Source organism: Mercenaria mercenaria, chromosome 18, assembly GCF_021730395.1.
Source record: "Mercenaria mercenaria strain notata chromosome 18, MADL_Memer_1, whole genome shotgun sequence".
Lineage (NCBI taxonomy): Eukaryota > Metazoa > Mollusca > Bivalvia > Venerida > Veneridae > Mercenaria > Mercenaria mercenaria.
In genome coordinates, this window is record NC_069378.1 from 43,221,819 (window position 1) to 43,247,773 (window position 25,955).

General features: G+C 34.4%; 1 protein-coding gene across 11 annotated transcripts in view; it reads left to right on the forward strand.

Annotated features, from left to right (window-relative positions):
* LOC123538762 (uncharacterized) overlaps positions 1-25,955 on the forward strand; it is a 197,351-nt gene that overhangs the window by 24,398 nt on the left and 146,998 nt on the right. For 10 of the 11 annotated variants that reach the window (XM_053530361.1, XM_053530356.1, XM_053530360.1 and 7 more), the window contains exons 2-3: positions 17,082-17,195; positions 24,695-24,845. In XM_053530361.1, coding sequence (XP_053386336.1) covers positions 17,082-17,195; positions 24,695-24,845 — 265 coding nt within the window. Of the gene's footprint in view, positions 1-925; positions 1,064-17,081; positions 17,196-24,694; positions 24,846-25,955 lie in introns of those variants that run through there. The other variant, XM_053530364.1, reaches the window with a different exon arrangement.

Below are 25,955 nucleotides of genomic sequence, written 5' to 3' on the forward strand. Positions count from 1 at the left end.
CCCTAATAGCCAGCCTTATCCTCACAGAAAATTTCTTTCAAATCATGCAGTTTCCCCTAACATTGACGTTACATGTACATTAGGATTTTCATTTACTTTTGCTTAAATTTAGAGCTTTCTTTCCTCAAATAAAAATCCCTCAAAGTATAAATACCCTGGTTATTGTACAGTTTTCATGCATAGTGATATATTTTAATTGTTTCTTTCCAAGACAGCATTTCCTGTATATGTTAGATAATTATAACCTATCTAATCAAATAACCTTATTTGGAGTAGCCTGTATTTAATCATCATAAGCTACTTTACAGGTCTTGCCTTTTAAGGTATTTCATTGGGTGTGATTCCATTTATGTGGTGCTATATATGGAAATGACATGTGGAAAAAAGCTATAACCTGTGCTTCACTTCAAATACAAACTGAACACCACAAGAGACATTTCATACAGGTTTTCAGTGATAATATCATTCATACAGAGAAAAAACATGTGCTTTTTAAAGTGCACAAGGATTGAATGTCATAAACAAGACGATTATTGAGATATTAATTTTTTTTGTACATTCTTCCTTGTTATCAATGTACCGTAAGGCCATTCATACAAAAATACGGATAAAAAATACCAAACACTGTACTGAACATGGATTGAATATCAAAGAGGAGAGGTTTTATAGAAATTTAAATGTCGCCTATCAAAGGATACTATCAATGGATAGCTGTTATCATTCATAGAACAATACAAGCAAATTATAATATCATATAATACGAATAAAGACTTGATATTGTAAATATTTATATGGTAAGAACCACACAAGACATTTCACGATTATTTGCTGTTAAATATTTAATCAGCGGGATTATGATTGAAAAGTCTCGTCTGCCGACGATAGAAACCAAGGTATGATGAGTAAGAGAGCAAATATAGCAAGCTTGTCGTTAGACATGTAGTTGTTTGCTTGAAGTTCTTTTTAGGAGTTTTTTTGTGAGAGTTTTGAATGGTATTTGCAAATTTTTAATGGATTATTGTCAGTGGAAATTTATACACATAACTTTTTACCATTTTAAAAGGTAAATGATTAGTGTTTACTGTCTGTGACTTAATTATGCAGTTTTTAATACAACTCAAATTATTTAAAGCATCATTTTGATGGCTTGTTATTTCTGTAACTGATTTAATATGTATATTTTTTTTATTAATATAATTATAATGTATGGATGATTGCATATTGCTTTGATATGTTCTGGTCTGTTGATTTTTCATGGAGTTATTGCCCTTTCTTGGTTTTAATTATGAAAATTTGTTGTTGCCTTAAAATCTCTACAAAACCGCTGGTCAGATTTTGATGAAACTTTTCAGCAATGAAAATTTTTTTTAATGTAATGTAATGTGCACATATCATTAACATGGTATGAATGATGTCATTGAGTTATTGCCCTTTAATGATTTTTATTATGAATTTTTTATTGCTTTTTATCTTAAAAATTGCTAGTTATATTTTGATGAAACTTTTACCTGTGATCTGTAAGAAGATTATATGGATTCAGACCTATAATTGGAGTTAACTGTCTAATTGGATTTTATTTATGGAGGAAAAATTAAAATGCAGATTACTATTGTTTGGTATCTATTTGTGCAGCCCTAATGGAATACCACGCCATAGACACATGACATGTTGGTTGCATTTTACAGATATTGGGCTGACTTGTACATCCTACAGCTTTCTTCTGAAGGTAGTGGAGGCTGTATGACAACTGGCAATTTCCATGCAATTTCATATTCGCTTCTGTCATTTTTGGCATTCTTCGGGCATAAGTGTAGCTCAATATGAGCAGTGGTGCTTTAACAACCGGAGAATGCGGAATTCACATATGGAGAAAACGTAATGAAGCAAAAATTAATTACCAATTGTTATAACAGGTCCATTACCGCCTCGGTAGCCTAGTGGTAGAGTGGCTGCTTCGAGTGCATGAGGTTGTAAGTTCTATCCCAGGCCCCATCATTCCAAAGACGTAAAAAAATGGTACTAGTAGCTTCCTCGCTTGGCACTCAGCATTAATATCATGTCACGTGTCTACGGTGTGATATATCCCAGTGAGGAAGCACCAAAAAGTTGGGCATTTTTGCTCACTGCTACAAGTAGATGACATCGTTATATGACTGAAAAAATGTTTATTAAAAAAGAAGTTAAACCCAAACACACACACACTCGATCAAACCCAATCAGTGGCTTGGGAGGTGACGCTCGAGCACTGAGTCACTGATAGTGAAAACAAACTACGTTAGTATGACTTGTATAATTCTAATCTTTGTACAGCTTGCCGTTGGGTGCTGAACATCTTTTTGTCAGGATCTGATTTCGTTCTTTTTATGTTGTTGCTTAGATATGACTTTATCGTTTTCTCCATTAGGTGACTCAGATTTAAATTGTTTTTTTTTTACTTTGTCACTTTTAATGTTAAATCATTTCCCCATTCAATGACATATGCAATTTCTTATTTGAACCGAAATAAATTATCTGAGCCACGCCATGAGAAAACCAACATAGTGGCTGGTCTGGATCCATGCTGGTCGCAAAGCCACTATGTTGGTTTTCTCATGGCACGGCTCAATCATTCTAAACGTGCCCCTCCTGCCAATAACCTGTTTAATAATCTTGTTTCAAAATATTTATTGCATATTTCAACTGCGAACTTACGAAGTTTATCATATTTCAAGTGCAATTCATAAACTATTTTATAAAGATAAGCTTCTACAATGGAACATGTTTTCTGTCAGTTTTTCTATAAAGGAGATATTTAAGGTACTTCGGTATATAAAGAACACTTGAACTTTTCAGAAGCTGTTCTTTGGCCTGCAATTTCAGAAAAAATATTTTCAAATTTTTGACACTTAATAGGAAAAGTTGTGGTACTTAATTGTTTTCAATGTGTGAGATGACTTATGAAACAGAAAAATTAAACGTGATCATGGATTCACATGTGGAGGTACTTGGGGCAGCTCAAAGATCTCCAACTTAACCCAAGAAAAAGTTCCCTTGATTATAGGGACCAATGCAAAAATTGTTTTTGGATGTTTTAAAAAGCAGTACAAGCTATCTTTAACAAATGAAAAAAAAACAACAAGTCTTAAATTTAAACTATTAAACTAAGATAAAACAAAAAACGTTATCTCTGCAAATAAATTAATGTAGGTGGTAACTGCATGTAGCTGGTTATTTAGTGGACTTTACTTTGGTAGGATTTTAATAGTCAGCCTCTTATTTAAATTCAGTTAAGTTGTCATTAACAACAACAGCATACAAATGGTTACTGATTGCCTACCTGCCTGGTGCCTGGCATTAAAAAATAGGAATCGGGGAAGTATTAATGCTGTTCAATATTGTATGTAGGTGTCTCATTTATAAGCCAACTTGGCTGGCCCTTTCAGTAGGGGTGACACTATAATAAACAAACACTTTACTTTACTTTACTTATAAACAAAACAACACCACCAAATAAACAGACAAAATTAACAAACTAGTTTCTACTTTTTTAGCTTGACTATTCAGAGAATAGTAGAGCTATTTGACTCAACAATGCGTTGGCGTCCCGATTTGGTTAAGTTTTTGTATGTAAGCTGGTATCTCGGTAACCACTTGTGGGAATGGATTGAAACTTCACACACTTATTCACTGTGATAAACTGACCTACATTGCTCAGGTACCATAACTCTTTTTTAGCCCGCCATCATCAGATGGTGGGCTATTCAAATCACTCTGCATCCGTGGTCCGTCGTCCTTCCGTCCGTCCGTCCGTCCGTCATTCCGTCCGTCCTTCCGTTAACAATTTCTCGTTATCGCATCTCCTCAGAAACTACCAGGGGGATTTTGACTAAACTTTGTCAGAATGATGTATTGGTACCCTAGTTGTGTCCCCCTGAAAATCAGACTGGTTCAACAATTTTTGAATGAGTTATGGCCCTTTGTTTATTTCTATAATTTACATAGATTTATATAGGGAAAAACTTTGAAAATATTCTTGTCCAAAACCACAGAGCCTAGGGCTTTGATATTTGGTATGAAGCATCATCTAGTGGTCCTCTACCAAGATGATTCAAATTTTTTCCCTTGGGCCTAATATGGTCCCGCCCCGGGGGTCACATGGTTTATATAGACTTGTATAGGGAAAAACTTTGAAAAACCTCTTGTTCAAAACCACAGGGCCTAGGGCTTTGATATTTTGTTTGTGACATCATTTAGTGGTCTTCTGCTAAGATTGTTCAAATTATCCCCCTAGGGTCAAATATGACCCCCGCCCCAGGGGTCACATGGTTTACATAGACTTATATAAGGAAAAACTTTGAAAATTTTCTGGTCCAAACCACAAAGACTAGGGCTTTGGCATTTTTAATGTAGTGGTTCTCTACCAAGTTTGTTCAAATTATCCCCTTAGGGTCAAATATGGCCCCACCCTGGGGGTCACATGGTTCATATAGACTTGTATAGGGAAAAGCTTTTAAAATCTTCTTGTCAATAACCTACAACATTCAGATTTGGACCACATGTATGGTTTTGAGTGGCAAGATGAACCTTGACATGAGTTGACCTTGATTTTGACCTAGTGACCTACTTTCACATTTCTGTAGCTACAGCCTTCAAATTTGGACCACGTGCATAGTTTTGTGCACTGAAAAAAACTTTGACCTTGACATTGACCTAGTGACCTACTTTCACATTTTTGAAGGTACAGGCTTCAAATTTGGACCACATGCATAGTTTCATGTTCTGAAATGAAATTTGACCTTTACATTGACCTAGTGACCTACTTTCACATTTTTGAAGGTACAGGCTTCAAATTTGGACCACATGCATAGTTTTGTATACCGAAACAAACATTGACCTTTACATTGACCTAGTGACCTACTTTCACATTTTGGAAGGTACAGCCTTCAAATTTGGACCACATGCATAGTTCTGTGTTCCGAAATAAAATTTGACCTTGATTTTGACCTAGTGACCTACTTTCACATTTCTCAAGCTACAGCCTTCAAATTTGGACAACTTGCATAGTTTTGTGTACCGAAATGAACTTTGACCTTAAGATTGACCTAGTGACCTACTTTCACATTTCTGTAGCTACAGGCTTCAAATTTAGACCACATGCATAGGATTGTGTAAAGAAACAAACTTTGACCTTGACATTGACCTACTTTCACATTTTTGAAGGTACAGGCTTTAAATTTGGACCACATGCATAGATTTGTGTTCTGAAGTGTAATTTGACCTTGATTTTGACCTAGTGACCAACTTTCACATTTCTCAAGCTACAGCCTTCAAATGGACCACTTGCATAGTTTTGTGTACTGAAATAAACTTTGACCTTAAGATTGACCTAGTGACCTACTTCCAAATTTCTCAAACTAAAGCCTTCAAACTTGTTGCACATGCAAAGTTTTGTGTACAAAGAACTTTGTCCTTGAAATTGATCTAGTGACCTACTTTCACATTACTCCGGCTACAGCTTTCGAATTTGGACCATTGCACAGTGTTGTGTACGGAAATGAATTTTGACCTTGAGCTAGTCAGTAAGTCTTGAAATTTGGAACACTCAAAAATGGCACATTGGTGGGCGCCAAGATCACTCTTTGATCTCTTGTTGCTTATTTACAAAATTATGCGCCTTTTTCGACTTAGAAATTCAAGGTTAAGGTTTTGTATGTAAGCTGGTATCTCAGTAACCACTTGTGGGAATGGAATGAAACTTCACACACTTATTCACTGTGATAAACTGACCTACATTGCACAGGTTCTGTAACTATTTTGCTTTTTTTTTTAATAAAATTATGCCCCTTTTTCGACTTAGAAACTCTTGGTTAAGGTTTTGTATGTAAGCTGGTATCTCAGTACCCACTAATGGGAATGGATTGAAACTTCACACATTTGTTCACTGTCATGATCTGACATGCACTGTGTAGGTCCCATAACTCTACTTTGCTTTTTTTAAAAATTATGCCCCTTTTTTGACATAGCAGTTTTTGGTTAAGTTTTTGTATGTAAGCTTGTATTTCAGTATCCACCTATGGGAAAGGATTGAAACTTCACGCACTTGTTCACTTTATGAGCTGATAAGCACTGTGAAGGTTCCATAACCCGTTTTTCCATTTTTACAAAATTATGCCCCTTCTTCGACTTTTGTATTCATTCAAATGACAAGGCTGTTGAATAGTCGAGCGTTGCTGTCCTCCGACAGCTCTTGTTTGATGATTAGATCACTTTAGAAGTCCTGCCCAATGGTAGACAGCAGAGTAAAAACATACCTTCCTTCTTGCAGCAGTATATCAAATTCCACAAAATGCCACACCACCCGTCTTATTTCTTCTGATTATGATATTATGTCTAGATAGTATTGTCATAGGAAAGATCGACTGTTTACAAATGAGCAAATTTATTACCTCTGGTAAAATATGAGATAGATGCAAGGAGATATTTTGGTCTCTCCGACATCTCTCTTCCAGTGGCTGCATGTGATTGATAAAACCTCAAAATGGAAGACAGGCGTGAAATTCTTGCATTTCATGAAGGTTGCCAGGATTTGGTGCCAATTTCTGAGTACTTTTTCTTTTACGTAGGTTGTATTTATAAATGAGCTGCACCATGAGAAAACCAACATAGTGTGTTTGCATCCGCGCAGACTGGTCAGGATCCATGCTGTTGGCTTTCAAAGCCTATTGCAATTAGAGAAACAATTAGCGAACAGCATGGATCCTGACCAGACTGGGCGAATGCGCAGGCTGGTCTGGATCCATGCTGGTCGCAAACATACTGTGTTGGTTTTCTCATGGTGCGGCTCAAATCATATTAATCATTTTTCAAGATATATCGGTATATTTCTCCAGTGAAATTGTCTGTCTTGTATCAATGTATGTGTAATACATTGGCTGAGGAGTTCAGTATGTTTTTTAATTGTTATCAGGGAAACAAAATAGTTCTGTTAACATTTCCTAGAACGGTATTCCTTTCTGCATTTAGGCCATCCTTAAAATTTTATTTGTTGCTGCCCTTCTCCATTTTTTCTCCATTTTTTAAACCTTTGATTAAAATATATTAGCCTGATTTGCTTCAGACTTTCAGTTAAAGGTTAAAATGCCTTATTTTCTGTTTTTAGCCAAAATGACTTTATTTGATTGCCATTTGACTGATTTTGTTGTTGTTGTTGTTGTTTTTGCTGTACATGTATATGGACAGGCTCATATTGACTGCTTTGGGTACACTTGCCCAGCTTGTGGTGTATTGTTCACCTTTAATATCAATAAAGATTATTCTGTATATAAAAGAACTGCTTGAGAAATTATTCAGTATACATTACTGACTATCTGTTATAATAATTAATATTAAATTGAATCTTTCACTGCGTAGGATTGTTTGGATTCCAGGGTAACTGTTTAAGTGGTTATAAGGCCTGATTTTCAACCAGAACAGTTCTGGAGGTATACTTCTAATGATAGGAGAAATAAGTCTTCCTTTTAAGCAAGATATTCATGTAGTAATGTATGAATTACAGATTCATTCATAAATGTAGTTACTTGCTCATTATTATACATAAGACAGCATGACAAGTGTCACCCTACACCCCAGGATGAAAAAACTGTTTTGTCAGCACAAGTGAAAACACTTGAAACTCTAGGCCCTACATACGAGAACTAAATTTCTTTAAAATATCGCCCTGTACTATAAATAATACTTGAATAAAATGGTAATATTATGATATAGACGCTATTTCTGTAATGGATTGATTTTTCGGATACATTATAAATGATGTATAGAATTTCATTCCTAATGAATGACAACTCGCTTTGATATATATGACACCAAACTTCAAAAATTTTCCTGTAAACTGTCCCTAGGTACTTGAGTGTATTATCCGTGTGTGAATTTCTGTAAGTTCTTCCGTTAGTACAAGTTTTCTAAACCATAATGAACTCTGACTTGTTAAGTGCAGTTTTTTAGTGAGAAAAATTTGTTAAGCTCAAGTTTGAATATATATAAGTTTTTTTGTTTGATTTATTCCAATGTGTCAGAATGCATTTATAAGTTGTCTTAATATCAAGGAAAACTTTTGGTTTTTCGACTCTTGGAATATAAGTTTAAAATAGCTTTTAAAAAGGGAAGTAATTCTTGAGAAGCGAGTAATTATTTAAATCCTTAGCTCAGAGGTCAAGGTCACAGGGTTCTGATAAATATCAAAGTGTCTACAGAACAGATATTGAAAGAATTAGTTTACTCACTTCTGTATGCAGACATCACATTGTGCGGACATTTATGTCCATCTGATTGAGGTTTTACAGTAGTTTTACGGTACAATCTACCCCGATCGATCGATCGTGATTCAAATCTTCTTTCCATATTACCAAAATTGTAGAAAATTTTCATACAGTTGGAAATTTAACAGAATTGTTACTTGTAGTAGTTATTTATAATAATGAATTCAGATAATTTTTCATTTGTAGATTTTGGATGTCTTCTTAAAGTAATTTATGATCATATTAAGTAAGTGAGAGTGGCACACTTATTAAAGTCAGTGAAAAGACGGTATTAAAATTCCTTGGTAGTTGTTGGCGAAAGTGATTATCCATACAACGCTTTGAGTGGCTTGTTGTTTGGATTGAATTTTTAATTGGCTACTTTCTATTTACTGTCTCGATTTTATAACTCGTGTGTTTTATTTGAGTTAATACATACTGTGTGTTGATGGTATTTTAACCTGGGGGTAATGATTTATTGTGCTAAAGTTTATAAATTTATGGATAAAAAATATTTAAAGATGTACACAATTTACAGGTAAGACTGTCTTGTATCAGTTAATGTCCTCTTTATATTTTTTTCCATTTATTTCCGTGTTTTTTTAACGATCTTAAATGTTAGTAGAATGAGCGTGAAGTCTGCCATCAAAAACTAGTTTATAAAATAATACATTCAATTTTTTCCCGGTATCAAGTGAATATACATGTAACAGTATGATAATATTGATGACTGTGTTGTTGAAGTATATGTTTATATTGAAGTCAGTGGTGGTGATGATGATGATGATGATATTTTTGTTGTTGCTGCAGCTGATGATGATTATGGTGATGCATTATGATAATGATGATGTTGATCATTTACATTATGACAATGGCGGTGGTGCTGGTGGTGATGAAAATGATGATGATATAACTTCTGGAAAAGGTTTCTTTCGAAAGATTCAACTAATTAACTTTGTTGCTGAAGACACTAGCAGATGATTTCAGATTTTTATGGGCAGTTTCAGGGGCAATTCAATTGATCATAATCCCCAGAGTTATTGCCCATTTCTAACTTGTTTTCAACAACAACTCAGACTATGAACACTATTGTTTGAGGGGAAACATATTTCTTGAAGAAACATTTCTAGTACCTTCTTTATTTGATTACATTGATGATGAAGAAGATGCTGCAACTGTTACTGATGATAATGATGATGATGATAAATATTCTTACGTCTATTGAACTGATAAGCCCAATTGACCTAGGAATTACTTGTATAGGAACCAGACATGAAAGAATGTATCTTATTAATACAGAAGTTATCATCTGGGGATTGATTTTGCTATACATCATAACATGATGAACATGTGCTTGTAATCTATCTGTAATTATTATAATCGGGGAAAAATGATATAGTTCTGGGCAGTTGATTCCCTGAAGGTAACTGGCATTTTGTGTGTATTACACCTGTCAATATTAATGTGGCTTACCCCCAATAATCTTTGATTATCATAATTAGATGGTGTTTTTGTTTTGTTACTCATCACAGCTTCTGGTTTGGGATTATGGTATCTTATTCAGTGTTTTTGTTGAGAATTTTTATAGATTTCTTAAATCTGACTTTTTAGTGTGAGGATTTAAAGAAGAAACATTTTTATATTTTCACTTTTAATATTTGCATTATTTCAATGCTTTGTCAATGGAAATAAACAAAATCAGTGAGTACACCTTTGTTTTTGTGTGATGCTATGATTCACAAGCATTTCTGTTAGAAGAAGTGGTTTATGGGGGGATTCTTTACTTGTTGTACTTTATTCTCCCTAAATAACAGATAATTAAAAAAAAAAGATAATAAAAGTGAAAGAAAATTGACTTGGAGACTATTGGCCATGCCTGGGTATTCAAACCAGCAGCCTTCTTAATAATTTCATAGTCTTGTGCTTTTTTTCAAGGAGCCATTTGGATGGTCTCTTTGGCTTTGTATGAACAGAGTTGCTGGGCCCATTTCATTTTTGATGTAATTGACATTAATTTTGAAGTTCTTGATACCGTGAAACCATTTATATTCACAAGGAACTAGTTTACATGGATTTTGTAGTTGTTTGAAGTTAAATTCTAGTTTATTATTCTGTGTGAAATTTGAAGTTCTAGTCCCAACCAGAGTGTCATTTTAAGCTAAAATGACAAAATTTAATTATGCAAAGGAATTGAAATGATGTTACATTCCTTTTACTAAATTATAAATGCTTATCAATCCCTGCTGCCTTGTAACATGAATATCTAACAGTGTTGTTAATGTCCTTGAACTAAGTTCTATTGACTTTTACTGGTTTGATTATTCAAAAGTCAAATCACTTTACAAGTTTGTTGATTAATTATTAGTGAGAAATCCATGTGTTAGTAGCTTTGCATAGTGCAGCAAGACTTCTATGTTTCAAGTCAGTATAAAAATGGTGGCAACCATAGTATTCCATACCTAATGTACTAAGATGGTTTCTAAGAAACTTCATACCTTTCTTATCTGGCATTACTTAGGCCAAGCCAGACTAATAAGTCTGGTTTACATGCTAAACTATAGTTTAAAAGCTTTGTGCAAAAAAGTACATTATAGAGATATATAAATTATATTATGTTTGTTTCTGTGTCCATAGGATGTCATGTGTCTTGCTGTCCATAAAAATATGTCATAGGAATAGCGCTTTTTTCAGCTTTTTACAGATTTTACCTGAATGTTTGCATAATTTTAGGAGATTTCTGCTGATTCACCTGTTGCTTTTCACAAGAGTTTCATAGGAGTTACAATGATATTGGACCATGGATATAGATGGACAACACTCACTACATTAAATATTTGAGTAAAGATACAGTCTGCGAAGCCACTACAAGAGGACACAAACACTCTTACCAAATAAGCATTTATTACAGAAAGACTTACAGAATTTAGACAACAGCTTTGATTCAAGTCATTACATTTTATTAATTCCTCAGTTATTAAGAACTTTCTGTGGTTAGCACATTTAAAGAAAACAGCAATATAGGCCCGTTTTTAAACGTAATTTAAAAGTAAAACATTTGCCTTGGGACAAAAATCATGAGAATCTATTTATACTTTCAATACAGTTAGCTTATCCAAAATATTAAGATTAATACAATCTTCAGAATTGTATACACTATCAGAATAATGTTTAGTCTGTTAAAATGTTATATCTAGCGCTAAATAGACTGGTTTCCCTCCCTACAGTCCAACAGTTCTTTGATTGATACAGATGTACTTTGGATTGTTGTCTCAGTTGGTGCAGATGTTGATTCTTTGAATAAGATTATATCTTTGCACTGTGGTTTTTCCCCTGTTTTCTTTTCCTGGAAATATTTTTCTATGATATAGATTTCAGTAGTTGCAGATGTTGTGCCAAACAACATTGATAAAATTTCTGATTACAGTATTATATACTAACAACTTTCATGCATGAAAGAGAGATGAAAGCTGAATGACCTTGGTCAGTTTTAAGAGCAACTGAAGGTGAGAGCGGACTCAGTGGCCCAGTGGTAATGCTGTCATACTATGGAACCATGGGTCTTGAGTTCCAGCCACTGTTAAATTATTAACATTGGGAAAGGAGTCCTGTGTATGGGTGCTCTAAAAAATAAGGGAGGCTTCAGGAATTGGGGTGTCTTCTTATACTATTCACCAACTAAAACTACTAAAGTGCTGGAGGAGTCGCCCAGATGGGTTTCCTGTACATAGCAACTATATATAAGCTTTAAGTAACAACCAAGGATCAAAGTCTTGCATAGCATTTGTGACTATTTTAATCTTTTGGGAGAAAATATGTTAGGCACCTGGTAGCTCAGTTCGTAGAGCTTCTGAATAGTATCAAGAGGCCCTGGGTTTGAGTCTCAGTCAGGATTCACATTTTTCTGACATTGTGACATTTTACCCACAGTGTGAGTCAGTGATAATTTAATATTTTCTTGGTTTTCTTCTTTTTGCTAATTTATACTAAGCTTAGACAGAAAGATGGTAGAACATCAGGACTGTTTTGAGAGAACAACCAGGGTTTGAGTCTCTGTTTGCCTGCACATGTTTTCCCAACTTGTAAAACTTCTCAATACACAATGTTAGTTTAGTATCTAAATGCTAAATCTTAATGTTAGTTTAGTATCTAAATGCTACATCTTAGTGTTACTAGATCATGTTTACTTTTCCATAGAAGACAATATTACAAGACGCACTTCCTTAAGTTCTCCATGACTGTATATATTTATGAGAGGTATACAATATGTGAAAGTTTTGGCAATTGTGTATTGATGTAATCTGCAGAGAATCTGTGTATTCCTTCCAGAAACAACCTATCTTGTCTGTGCATCAGGGTATATTTTCAAGTGAATCTCTCTTGCTGCTGGAATGTAAAATGATGTAAGGTGGAGATAATTAACATGCTTTTTGATAATGTAATAAATAATAATGTACGTTTTTTTGCTGTGTAAAATATGACATAGTGTTTTGGATATGGAATTTATGGTGTTTATTAGTTATTAATATGTAGCAGATTTTTATATGTGTGTATACTGTATGGGTATAAAATTAGAGATCTTGTGCAAGGGTTTGAAAGTTTCTATCGAAAGACTTGATTAACTTGATAGAGACATAAAAGGAAAATTAGAAATTTGATTTTACTTTATTTTTTCTTTAGTATATTCATATTTATTCTAAAGATCACTGATCATGCTTTTGAGTTTTATAGTGGATATGGTATATATTGTGTTTCTGTTGACTGGGCGCAATGAAAATATTGTTTGCACAAATATTAGAACCGGGCTTTCCCTGTGATCCAGGCGATTGCAAATGTTTCCCCTATAGTGCTAGACTGTGTGCATAAAAAGCAGTAACATAATTAGAGAGGTGATTCAAAGAACTTTAATTTGAAAAAAAAAATTGTGTAATGGAATGGAGTATTAAATGTTGTGACAAAAATTTGTAGCACAACAGCAGTTTTGATTTACTTTGTTACAATGTTTTTCCAGAAGTAATAAACAACTTCTCCACATGAGGAAGAAATAGGGAACAAAATATCTTTTATAGGTTGTTGTCTTCATTTAAAGTGTCAGAGAAAATGTTCTCCTTGCTAGCATATTGAAGTAATGACTTTATTAAAGGTTCAGTAAGTGATTACTATTGGGAGAAGCAAGTTTGATCTTCGAAACTGGTATATGCTGTCTGTGACAATTTAGTGGAAAACAGTATGTCTGAAGTTATATGTCCTTCTCCTCTGAATTGTGTGGAGAAGTTGTCTGTTACTAATGATAGATAAAAAATTACTGGTAGAGAATCCAGGAACACCGGTTTGGTTATAACTAAGGAGTGTAATGGTAGATCTACTTAATTTCTTGTAGCAGTGTGAAAAAAGGGAAGCCGAAAAATAGCAACACAGAAAATAAATGGTTGAAATAATAATTATATCTATTAGATGTTTTATGATACTTTCTAATTGTGAAAAAAGCATTAAAAAACATTCCTTTGGTCTTTGAGGTGATTATATCGGATTCATTATGCCATTTACTCTCTGTTTGATTACAATTCCTTCTTATAGGAAATGCTCTTTACTTAAAGGTTAAAATGCTAAGTTTATAATGTAATGTGTTAATTACTTAGTACCCCACCCAACAACATTGATTGATTTTCCAAGAATAGTTTATTGTTTTGGCGTGAACTTGTTTTCCAGCCGTATCATTTTCAGAAGAGTGTAATAAAGCACGCAGCCAGAGCTGATCAGTCTTTCAGTGGAAGGGCTTCCACTTAACAGATTTTTGATGAATAAATTTTGGTTACTGGTTCCTTTCTGTGCAAAAGCACCAGTGCTTTTTTGGTCATTCCCCCCCCCCCCCCCCCCCCCCCCCACCCCACTACCACTCCTGGTCATTTCCACCTCCTACCATGCTATGGTACCACAATTCCACCCATACCGAGTAAGAAAAACCTCCATCCAGGAAGGGCTGCATGGAAGTCTGAAATATGATGGGTGATTTGTAGGGGTGTAACGATACATCGAACTATCGATGCATTGCGATACTAAGTGTCCCGATAGCATGCATCGATAGAAAAGTCATGATCCAATAACAATCGCCGATAGTTCCTTCAACAATCGATAGTTTCGACAGTTTTGAAATTTTAGTAAATACAGAAATGATTTATAATTTATAAACCAAGAAACACAGCCAGCTTTCATTTGCGCCTCGGAAAATGTTTACGTCTCCATTACAATAATTACCCTCACGGAATTAAACTACCATAAAGGACTGAGAAGTCTGGGAGATAATTAATAAATTTAGTTTCTTAGAAACTTTGATTAAATATGTTTAAATAACCTGTTAATTTTAGATGAGAAAATGTACTATGGACATGGAGAAAGAAGGCCACTTGTATTATACAGCAAACTGTTCGGTAGGGCCCTTCATTTAGTGCTGGTACACCTTAATCCGATCCGTTAATTTTCGTCTTTTTCGATGCTTTGGGTTATTACATGTTAACATGTTGACATTCGCAACAAAATGGCCGATTCGTTTGAGTATACCTTGCATAGGTTTACTGTTTTACTTATTGTTCCAAAGCCAAGGAAGGCAAGAAATATTTAATATTAGAATTATTTCTGTCCGTTTCAGTTATACAAACATCTCAATGTGTGTTAACAGCAATTATAAACAGTGCCGTCTCTTACACTGTGTAACAATGCCAGTTGGTAGCTTTACTGTATAAAATATGATGGCCGATTACTATTGCAATAGTATCGCAATAGTAACCTGCAATAGAATAGTATCGCAATAGTTTTTAAGCAATATCAATAGTATTGCAATAGTCAAAATTGGCCTCAATAGTCACCCCTAGTGATTTGCTAAAAAGCTGTACTACTTTGTAAAAAAGTATCTGCCATTATAATATTTTTCTTTTTGTAAATTGTTAAACAATAACCATAATATTGTTCGAAAATTAATTCTCTTAAAGCTGTGATAACAACCAAAATATCGGAAATTAATTCTCTTTAAAGCTGTAGAAATTATGGCATTTCATGCAAAAATTTTAATGTAAGTAGATGTTCATTGAAAATGGTTGAAATTTTCAATATTTTGAAATAATGGCATTTCATTAAGAATTTTTCAAATAGCTGCAAGACAACTTATATGGGAAAAAGTGCAAACAGATCTGTAGAAATTGAAGATCTTATCTGAAATTTCAAGTGGATGTCATATAATTCCTGTGCAAATTAGATGAAATATTTATACAAGATTATGATGAATATGTTGTATTATATAAGATAATGTAAGGTGGTCAATTGAAAGTAATCCTGTATGGGTAGAAATACTGTTAAGTAGATTGTGTATTTGATAGTTTTATTTAACTGGCCATAATATATACTTTCGTTTACAAGTCCTGAAAAATGGACAAAATGTGGTAGTTACCATTATGACCTAGTGTTACCTTCATGAACTAGTGTTACCTTCATGACCATGAAATATTACATTTATGACCTAGTGTTACCTTCATGAACTAGTGTAACCTTCATGACCATGAAATATTACATTTATGACCTAGTGTTACCATTAAGTCAGGTGTTACCTATATGACATCATGTTACCTTTATGACTATGAAAGGTTAAATTTTTTATGCCCTTGTGTTTCCATTAAGTCAGGTGTTACCTTCATTTCAAACCTTTGTGACTTGTTACCTTTGTGACCCAGTGTTACATTTAGTTCAGTGTTACCATATAGATATTTAATCTTTCTCTGACTATAAAAGTTTAATTTACATTTTTATTTACCGTCAGTATGGGAAGAATCTTTTCCCTCCCGATAATTTGAAACATTTTCTTTATTCTAACAACCTGTCTGATTTCAAACTTTTTGACATAAAACAGGATTTTAACTTTTAATGAGAATTTCATCACTTCAGACCTTTCATCTGACGATTTACATCATAAAAAAAAGCAAAGAAATAGTTTATTCTCCCAGAGGAGAAGTTTATATTTTTCTCGACATAATGTTCAATGGTGATTTATAGAGTTGAAGATGTTCAACATACCTTACCTGTGATGGAAACCAGACTGATTCTAGTCTATTCATCATGTTAAAACGGTGAAAAATTACACACTAGTGTACAGCAAAGATATGAAAATTTTGCAGTAAAGTGTGTTCATTGCCCACGTGGCAGTCTTAAAATTGAGCCCACACACCCTGATCTTCACTTGAACCTGGTTTCATTATTGTTCCTGGTCCATTGTAGTTATTTCATGTATATGTTTCTTTAATAGCTTGAAGAATTCTGTAATGAAGACAAAAATTATCAATAGCTTGTCATTTTATACCCATTATAAGTTCATGATTTTTCTGTCTTTCTACCAATCCTTTTGCAGAATTTATTTTTTTGTTTGTTTTGGGTTAAACGCCGTTTTTTTTCAACAGTATATCAGTTATGTAACAGCGGGCAGTAACCTAACCAGTGTTCCTAGATTTTGTACGAGTACAAACATGTCTCTCCAAGTAGCTACCAACTTCCGAACATGAATCAGAGGTGGAGGACAAATGATTTCAGACACAGTGTCTTTTATCAAATCATGGAGAACATAATATTATGCCCTTCCGGGGCATCAAACTCACGACCCTGTGATCCGTACATCTGTTCCCTCCCTATTGAGCTAATCAGGCCGGCAAGCCAATCTTTATACAACAGTTACACAGAGACACATACAGCAACAAGAACTACAGAATATTAATTTTGCTTTGATCAGATGTTGTGGCAGTTTCGATTGTAACAAAATTTTCACTATTTCAGGTCGACATAGAAACATTGGTGATCTTCGATACACAGGGAATACTGATCTAACAAGTTATACACCCACTTACAGTGACACTTCGCCTCGATACAGATCAAATCATGGATTCACAGGTAAACTTATTATTTTACAAGACAGACATGGTTCTAGTCATGGAGTGACTGAGCCATCAGATTATACACCAACATGTAGTGACAGTTTGCTTGGATACAGTAACTGTTGTAAGTCATGGATTCTCAGGTAATAAAGCAGCTGCTCTGTCAATTTGAGGCCCCATGTGGTTCTGGGACGATCTGTGTATGAAAAGAATTGGAACCACTGCCTTACCCTTGCATGATCGTAAGAGGCGACCAATAGGGTCTTAACACTTGGTTTTGCAGTAACTGTGATTCCAGCAGGTGTGCAAATTTTGATTCCATATCTCATGTTTTTATTTCGATGTAAATGAGATGTGGAACCAAAATTTGTAGTCCTGTTTGGCGCCATATAACCTATACTGTGTTGGTGCGCCGTAAAACGCAAATAAATAAATAAATAACTCTCAGTTTGAGACACATTGCCTTGATACAGGTCTAGTCATGAATTCTCAGGTAAAAGCACTATTACATGTTATACACCAATGTTAAGTAACACTTCTCCTCAATAAATTTCTAGTCATGGATTCTCAGGTGAAATACTAATCTGAAGTTACAAACAAACAAAACAAAAAATAACACAGAGTCATGATTCCCATCTACTAAGTAAAGCACCCACTTACAGTTACAGATTGTCTTTATTCAGATGTAGTCATGGTTTTTCAGGTAAAAACAATCGCCCTTTTATAGTGACACTTTGCCTTGGTACAGATCTTATTGTGGATTCACATATAAGACATTAATCCTAAAGTTTTATGCCCTTATTACACTTTGTCTTGATACAGATTTAGTCATGGATTCACAGGTAAGAACACTTACCTATCAAGTTAAACACTCACTTACAGTGACACTTTGCATTGGAATAGATCTAGTATTAAGATGTAAAGGCTTGTAGTAAGTTTTTCCTTGATATGCATCTGGAAAAACACTGATCCATTAATTTGTACGTCTGCTTGACTGTTGGCCTTGCTATAAATCTATTTGTGGATTCTCAGGTAAAAACATTATGCTGTCAAGGTATACATTCACTTACAGTGACATTTTGCCTGGGTAAGTTCTAGTCATGGATATTTGGGTAAATATTCTAACCTGTTATGTTATATACCCACTTACAGTGACACTTTGCCTAGATAAGTTCTAGTCATGGATTTTGGGGTAAAAATTCTAATCTGTGATGTTATATACCCACTTACTGTGACACTTTGCCTTGATACTGTTCTAGTCATGGATTTTGGGGTAAAAATTCTAATCTGATATGTTATATACCCACTTACAGTGACACTTTGCCTAGATAAGTTCTAGTCATGGATTTTGGGGTAAAAATTCTAATCTGATATGTTATATACCCACTTACTGTGACACTTTGCCTTGATACTGTTCTAGTCATGGATTTTGGGGTAAAAATTCTAATCTGATATGTTATATACCCACTAAGTCTTACAGTGTCACTTTGCCTAGATACAGTTCTAGTCATGGATATTGGGTAAATATTCTAATCTGCCACTTACAGTGACACTTTGCCTAGATACAGTTCTAGTCATGTATATTGGGTAAATATTCTAATATGCCACTTACAGTGTACAGCTCTGGTCATGGATATTGGGTAAATATTTTAATCTGCCACTTACAGTGTACAGCTGGGTAAATATTCTAATCTGCCACTTACAGTGTACAGCTCTAGTCATAGATATTTGGTAAATATTCTAATCTGCCACTTACAGTGTACAGCTGGGTAAATATTCTAATCTGCCACTTACAGTGTACAGCTCTATTCATGGATATTTGATAAATATTCTAATCTGCCACTTACAGTGTACAGCTGGGTAAATATTCTATTCTGCCACTTACAGTGTACAGCTAGAGGTAAATATTCTAATCTGCCACTTACAGTGTACAGCTCTAGTCATGGATATTGGTAAATATTCTAATCTGCATTACATTGTACAGCTTGGTAAATATTCTAATCTGCACTTACAGTGTACAGCTCTAGTCATGGATATTGATATTCTAATCTGCCACTTACAGTGTACAGCTCTAGTCATGGATATTGGGTAAATATTCTAATCTGCCACTTACAGTGTACAGCTCTAGTCATGGATATTGGGTAAATATTCTAATCTGCCACTTTAGTGTACAGCTCTAGTCATGGATATTGGGTAAATATTCTAATCTGCCACTTACAGTGTACAGCTGGGTAAATATTCTAATCTGCCACATACAGTGTACAGCTCTAGTCATGGATATTTGGTAAATATTCTAATCTGCCACTTTAGTGTACAGCTCTAGTCATGGATATTGGGTAAATATTGTAATCTGCCACTTACAGTGTACAGCTCTAGACATGGATATTTGGTAAATATTCTAATCTGCCACTTTAGTGTACAGCTCTAGTCATGGATATTGGGTAAATATTCTAATCTGTGATGTTATATACCCACTTGTAGAGACTTTTTGGATTGATACAGTTCTAGTCATGGATTCACAGGTAAGGTAACAAGTCTATAAGTTAGGTACCCCTTTATAGTGACACTTTGCCTTGATACAGATCTAGTCATGGATTCACAGATAATTTGTATCGAACAGTGTTTAAGTACAAATGAAACAGGGACAGTATAATATTGGTACATATGGATTCAGTCTAGGAATCTGTGTAAAGAATAGTGAGCAAAATTGAATCTAAGTATGGAGCACTTGTAAGTAGAAATAAAACTGTGTCACATGGAACTTTTTGTAAAGAACAGTGAGCAAATAAAAATGGAACAATTACACTATAAACCCGCCCGCTTAGCTCAGTAGGTAAGAGCGTTGGTCTACGGATCGCAGGGTCGTAAGATCGATCCTCGGGCAGGGCGTATGTTTTCCGTGACTATTTGATAAACGACATTGTGTCTGAAATCATTAGTCCTCCACCTCTGATTCATGTGGGGAAGTTGGCAGTTACTTGCGGAGAACAGGTTTGTACTTGTACAGAATCCAGGAAGACTGGTTAGGTTAACTGCCCGCCGTTACATGACTGAAATACTGTTGAAAAACGGCGTTAACCCCAAAACAAACAAACAAACAATTACACTATAGATACACACTGGTACTGATTAATTGATCATGTATTCTTTGTTAAGAAGTGTGTTCAAGTACAGATGAAGGAGAGACACTGTAAAGAGGTGTGGTACAGATTAATTCAGTCAGAGAAGTTTTATAAAGTATAATGATCAGGCACAAAGGAAACAGTTACACTTTACAGTTGTACAGATTAATTATGTTATGGAGTGTTTGAAAGAACAGTATACAAGTACAAATGAAACATGGACACATTATGTAGTACATAACAATGCAGTCATGACTGTAAAAACAGTGATTAAGTAGTCGTGGAATTATTTTGAAGAATAGTGATCAAGCACAAATAAAACATGGACACTACACAATGATACAGATTGATTCAGTCATGGGGTCTTTGCAATGAACAGTTTTCAAATACAAATAAAACAAGGGCATTATACAGTGGTACAGATTAATTCATAGAGTCTTTGTAAAAGACAAGGAGCCAAAACAATTTGAAAGAGGAACACATTCCAGTGGTACATGGAGTCTGCAAAAAGGGCAGTGGGACGAGGGCACATTATATTGGTGGACAGTGAGCAAGTAGAAATTTAAAGAGAAATATGACACAGTGGTTACAGATTATGGAGTCTTTGTAAGGAACAGTGAGTAAATAAAAATTGAAGAGGGACACTGTAAAATGGTAGTCTTGGAACCTTTTTCCAAATTTAGTGATAAAGTACAGAGGAATCTGGAACACTACACACTGGCACAGAGTAATTCAGTCATGAGTACTACAGTATGTGATGAGTTAAAACAGGAGGAAGTAATTGATGGTATAGATTAATTCAGTCCGAGTGAAAATGAAGAGTGCTAGACACTTGTACAATATCAGTGATAAACTACAAATGAAACATTGATAGTCCAGTACACTCTACAGAGTGGTACAGATTAATTCAAGTCAGATAAAACTGAGTCCTTGTGAAGAACAGTGATCAAGAACAGGTTGTTTAGTGCAGTCTAAAGTCTGAAAAATTATGAAACATGCCATTCTTATTTAGCAAAGAAACTGTCAGTTTTCTTCCAAATAATGTTACATTGGGGGTTGTTTGAGTTGAGTAATTCTCCTCTCTTTTCACTAGTATAATAATAGATGTAAAAGTGTTTTTTCTGGCATTAATGTCTAAAAGGAACAGCCTGGTTCTCATCTTAGAGGCATTTTCTCTCACATTGAGTGATCCGACTCATTAGAAGCTCAATGTTTATAGTTTTTTATTTCCTATATGCTAAGTAAGCTTCTCACTTACCTTGATTTACTCTGCAGAAGTATGGAACAGTTCATATTGATAAAAAAAGCTTTATAACTATTTTTTTCCCAGTAGAATTGGAAGTCATAGATAATGTAAAACAAAGAATGTCTTTGATTTATTCTGAATAAAAAAATCTGAGGAATTTGAGGCATGTTTGATTGTACGTAATGATAGAACTTATTGAAAAGTCATCAGAAAGTAGAGAACATGTTTTTCATGTTGGTACCTGTATATTCTAGTTGGCATAAAAAGAACATAGCATCAGTTTCCAGGAAACATGAGGAATATTGTTTAGAAAGCTGCATAACTAATTCTTCTGTATAGTTCTGCATGAAATGAGAAAAGAATAAATAATAGAACAAGTTCTTTTCCTGCTCAGTTTATTTCTAGAAGAACATCACAGGACGTTTACCGGCATTCATACAAGAAAATTCTCTGATGTAGTCATTTTTATTTTCTGCTTGCTAATAGGCAAAGAAAAACATTTATTACAATAAGACTCTGATGTGGCAAATTAGGATATAGCAAAGCTTGGATAATGATATAACAGTATTTTATTTCTCTATTTGTTTTTTTTGTCTTCTTTATATTATATAAAAACTACTGATACAGTGAACTCATAGCAAAAATTGGGCTGTAAGGAAAACATTTTTTATCGGTTTAACATCATTTACATGAAATCCTACCAATAAGTAACCCACAATACAGAAGTGGTGAATATATTATCATACACAATCATGTCTTTGGTCAGATGGTCAAGGTGAACATGTAGAGGGTAAGCATTTTCAACAAAGTTTTGCAGTTTAAGGTGCACTTTCTATAAAAATAGGTTTTTGTAGAAAGTGCACCTTAAACTGCAAAACTTTGTTGAAAATGCAGAATGTAAGTATTTTTAGTTAGTGGTGTGCAGCCTCAAACTCATTGGACTGCTAATTTCATATTCAAGCACCTGATCATGGACTACTTTTACTTCTGAAAAGATTCACTATCTCAGATTTTGACACTCAAAATCATCGTGTGATATACTTCATTGCCCCATACAAATATCCCTTCCCCCAACTGTTACAAAAAATGCAAAATTATAAAAACCTGGCTCCCTAAGTAAAAAGCCTCCCCCTCCCCAACATTTGCAAAATACGTTGCCCCAGAAACATTTGTTTGGGGTTTTCTGCTATAGACAAACATGTGGGATTGTGAAATCATGATTTATGCAGTATTGTGGTTTTAAATGCACATTTTCTAGCCCAGTAATGCTGTTATCAGTTATTTTTATTCCAAAGATATTTTGTAGGAAGACAAGAAGTGCAGGATATGTGAATATAAAACAGTAATAACAACATGTTGGAGTAAAATTAGATTTTATTTGTTATGTACAAGTAGATGCATAAAATAAGGAAACAATATGAAAAAAACATGGACAGATTCCTGTTTCAAGAACTGTATATTGTTGATTTTCTTTGCAAATTCTTATATTTGGAGTGTGTCTGATTTTAAGGTTAAAAGTATATTCTCAAATTCTTTTTTATGTGATTTATGAAAGTACTGATTGTTTAGGGCAATTTAGAGAAACAAACTTGTTGCAGGGCCTCTTTGCTTTGGGTAATTAAGTGTTGTTGACTTCGAGTTATTTGCCCCTTTCTTCTCTGGGTTCAAGCCCTGCTGGGGAATGTCAGTTCAGGAAGCCCTCTAGCTTACTTGTGAAAAGGTTGGTGGTTATATCTAGGGACCTGCCCTGAGGAGCATCTTGGGTTTTCCTATACCATTGAAAGCTGGAAAGTGGTCATATGAGCTTGAATTGTGCCTGTAAGTTGTTGCTATCATTTTTTTCTGCATTCTTCCTGGACATCTAGTAAAAGCCTTAATATAGCAAGAGGTAATAAAAAGGAGTGAATGTAGTCATAATAAAAGCTCTCTTTGTGCATGGTGATTAAACATTAATATTAGATAAGAATCACTTACGTCTGGATACTTTATCTCCAGTGATATTTAGAATGCACGTGAACACAGCAGGCTGTGAAAATAGCAGGAATAGTTTTTTCTCTTGCTAAGAATTTATGATAATAGTATATTCAGAATGTAAAAAATTCAGAAAAATTACAGGAATATTTTTGCTCTCTCGAAGAATTATTGATATACTAGTAGTGTATTAGAATGTAAAAAAATGGGAATAGATAACTTAATCGAATAGATTGAATATAGAAGAGTGTTAAAAGATTATACCTAGTGTTTGTTATGTTATCTTCTTGGAATAAATTTGACCCCTGGTGGACTTTAATCTCTCCTGTAGAACTCAGGTGAGTGAAAACACTATAGTCTTTGCAAAGTTTAAAAAGGTAAGATTGCATTGAGCAGGAGTAAAAAGGTAGTGATGTGGTAGTGCCATTTGTAAGATAGTGCTTTTATTAGTGTGAGTGAAGGTCCATTTACCATAATTAAACCTCTATCAGATGATCTTTCTATAAGATTGATTCCTTTAATTACTTTGAAATTTAGGTCAGTGACATTGACCCACTCAATTTACATAAGACTACACATACTGTACCTTCAGAAAAGTGAGTTTGTAGTACAATGTTTTCATTGTACAGGAATGAGGTGAGTGGTGGTACAGTGCTTTCATTTATGGGAATAATACAGAAGAATGATAGTACAGTGATTTTATAACACGGAAATACTGTATCTACATAAGGGTGAATGGTGGTACAGTGCTTTCTTATTTGGAAATACTATTGTACAAGTATAAATGGGAGTGATAGTACAGTGCTTTCATTATACAGGAATAATACTGTACTGCTATAAAAGTTAGTGATAGAACAGTGCTTTAATTATATAGGAATAATACTGTGTATCCATACGATTATGAGTGATAGTACAGTGCATTCATTTATACAGGAATAATATAAGTGGTAGTACAGTGCTTTCATCAAAAATCCATCATGTTGTTTGTTGGATTGTTACAGAGATTGCGGGATCAAACTTTTGACCCTGTGATCCATAGATATGCAGAGTCCCTGTTGAGCTAAGGGGGTGGACATTATGATTCAGGCCTACTTAACAATGGAGCTTAAGGCAATTTATATTAACTTTGAATTTTTTTTTTTTCAATAAGTAAAACTTTCTTATATATATTTTCAGACTTTCCAAGAGAATCGTATATCTCGTCACCAACTTTAAGCAACAGAGGTCTGTTCTCCGATGGTGATAGTATGTCCAAATATACAAGAGGTTATGACATAAGCAATAGAAACTCCTCTGACTTCACAACAAAAAGTTATGATTCACCAAGGTAAGATCACAGCTGTATCAAAATGAATTACTTCTGATGTATAACCTGTAACTGAGATACACACTTGTTAGATCAGAGTGACCTTCTTGGCTGAGTGGTTGAGGTCTCTGACTTTGATTTACTTTCCTCAGTTGTCTGTGGGTTCAAACCTTGCTTGGGTCAGCGTGGTAGGAGGCCATCCTGTTGTCTTACAGTAAATTGGTTGTTCAAAGGAGGTGTTGACCCATGCAGAAATAATGCCAAGAGAGCCATCTTGGGTGTTTCTCCACCCTCATGCATACACTAAGTCCCATTGGGCAATGTGTACCTAGAGCTGTTAAAGGGAAAGGCCACATTGTTTTTAACTTAATTTCATCAGCTGGCATTTCTTATATCATTTAAAGAAGTGAAAGAATTTTCAAAATCGGAGTAAAAATGAAAAAGTTATGAGCATTTAAATATTTAGTCAAATTGGCGGCCATTCTGTTTCCATGGCAACAAAAACAAAATGGCAGATTTATTATATTTTTAGATACACATTTAAACTGTATTTACTTATTTCTGTAAAATAATTTCTCTACTTTTTTCAGCTATAATAAAAGAAATTATCATGTTATACACCTTACACCTTACACTCAAGAAATATATGAAAATTGATCTATTTAAAAGGGTATTTGCTAAATAAAAATTCAGCAGTGTGTAAATGACATCATAAACACTAAAATGGCTGCCTCCATGATCAGCCATTTTCTTAAATTTCAAACTGCCATATCTTTTCCAATAGTGGCCCAATTTTAAAAATTCTTTGAGCGTTAAGAACAGGTTGAGGATGGCTTTCATATAAAATCAACTTACTTCAGGATTTCCTTACCCTTTAAAGGGCTCTCCAGGGCCAAATTGTTTAGGTTGCTGAGTTCGAATCACTTGCTCCCTCACCGCTGTGCTTGGGATGTAAAATTCTTTCATGTGTAAAAGCCATGCATCAAGCTTATGGAAGGTGAGTGGTTCCACCCAAGTGTTCACTCATGATGAAATAAAGCCCGGAGGGGCACATGGGGTCTTCCTGCACCATCAAAAGCTGGAAAGTCGCCAATATGTCAGTGTTACGTTAAACCCAAGAAACAAAAACAA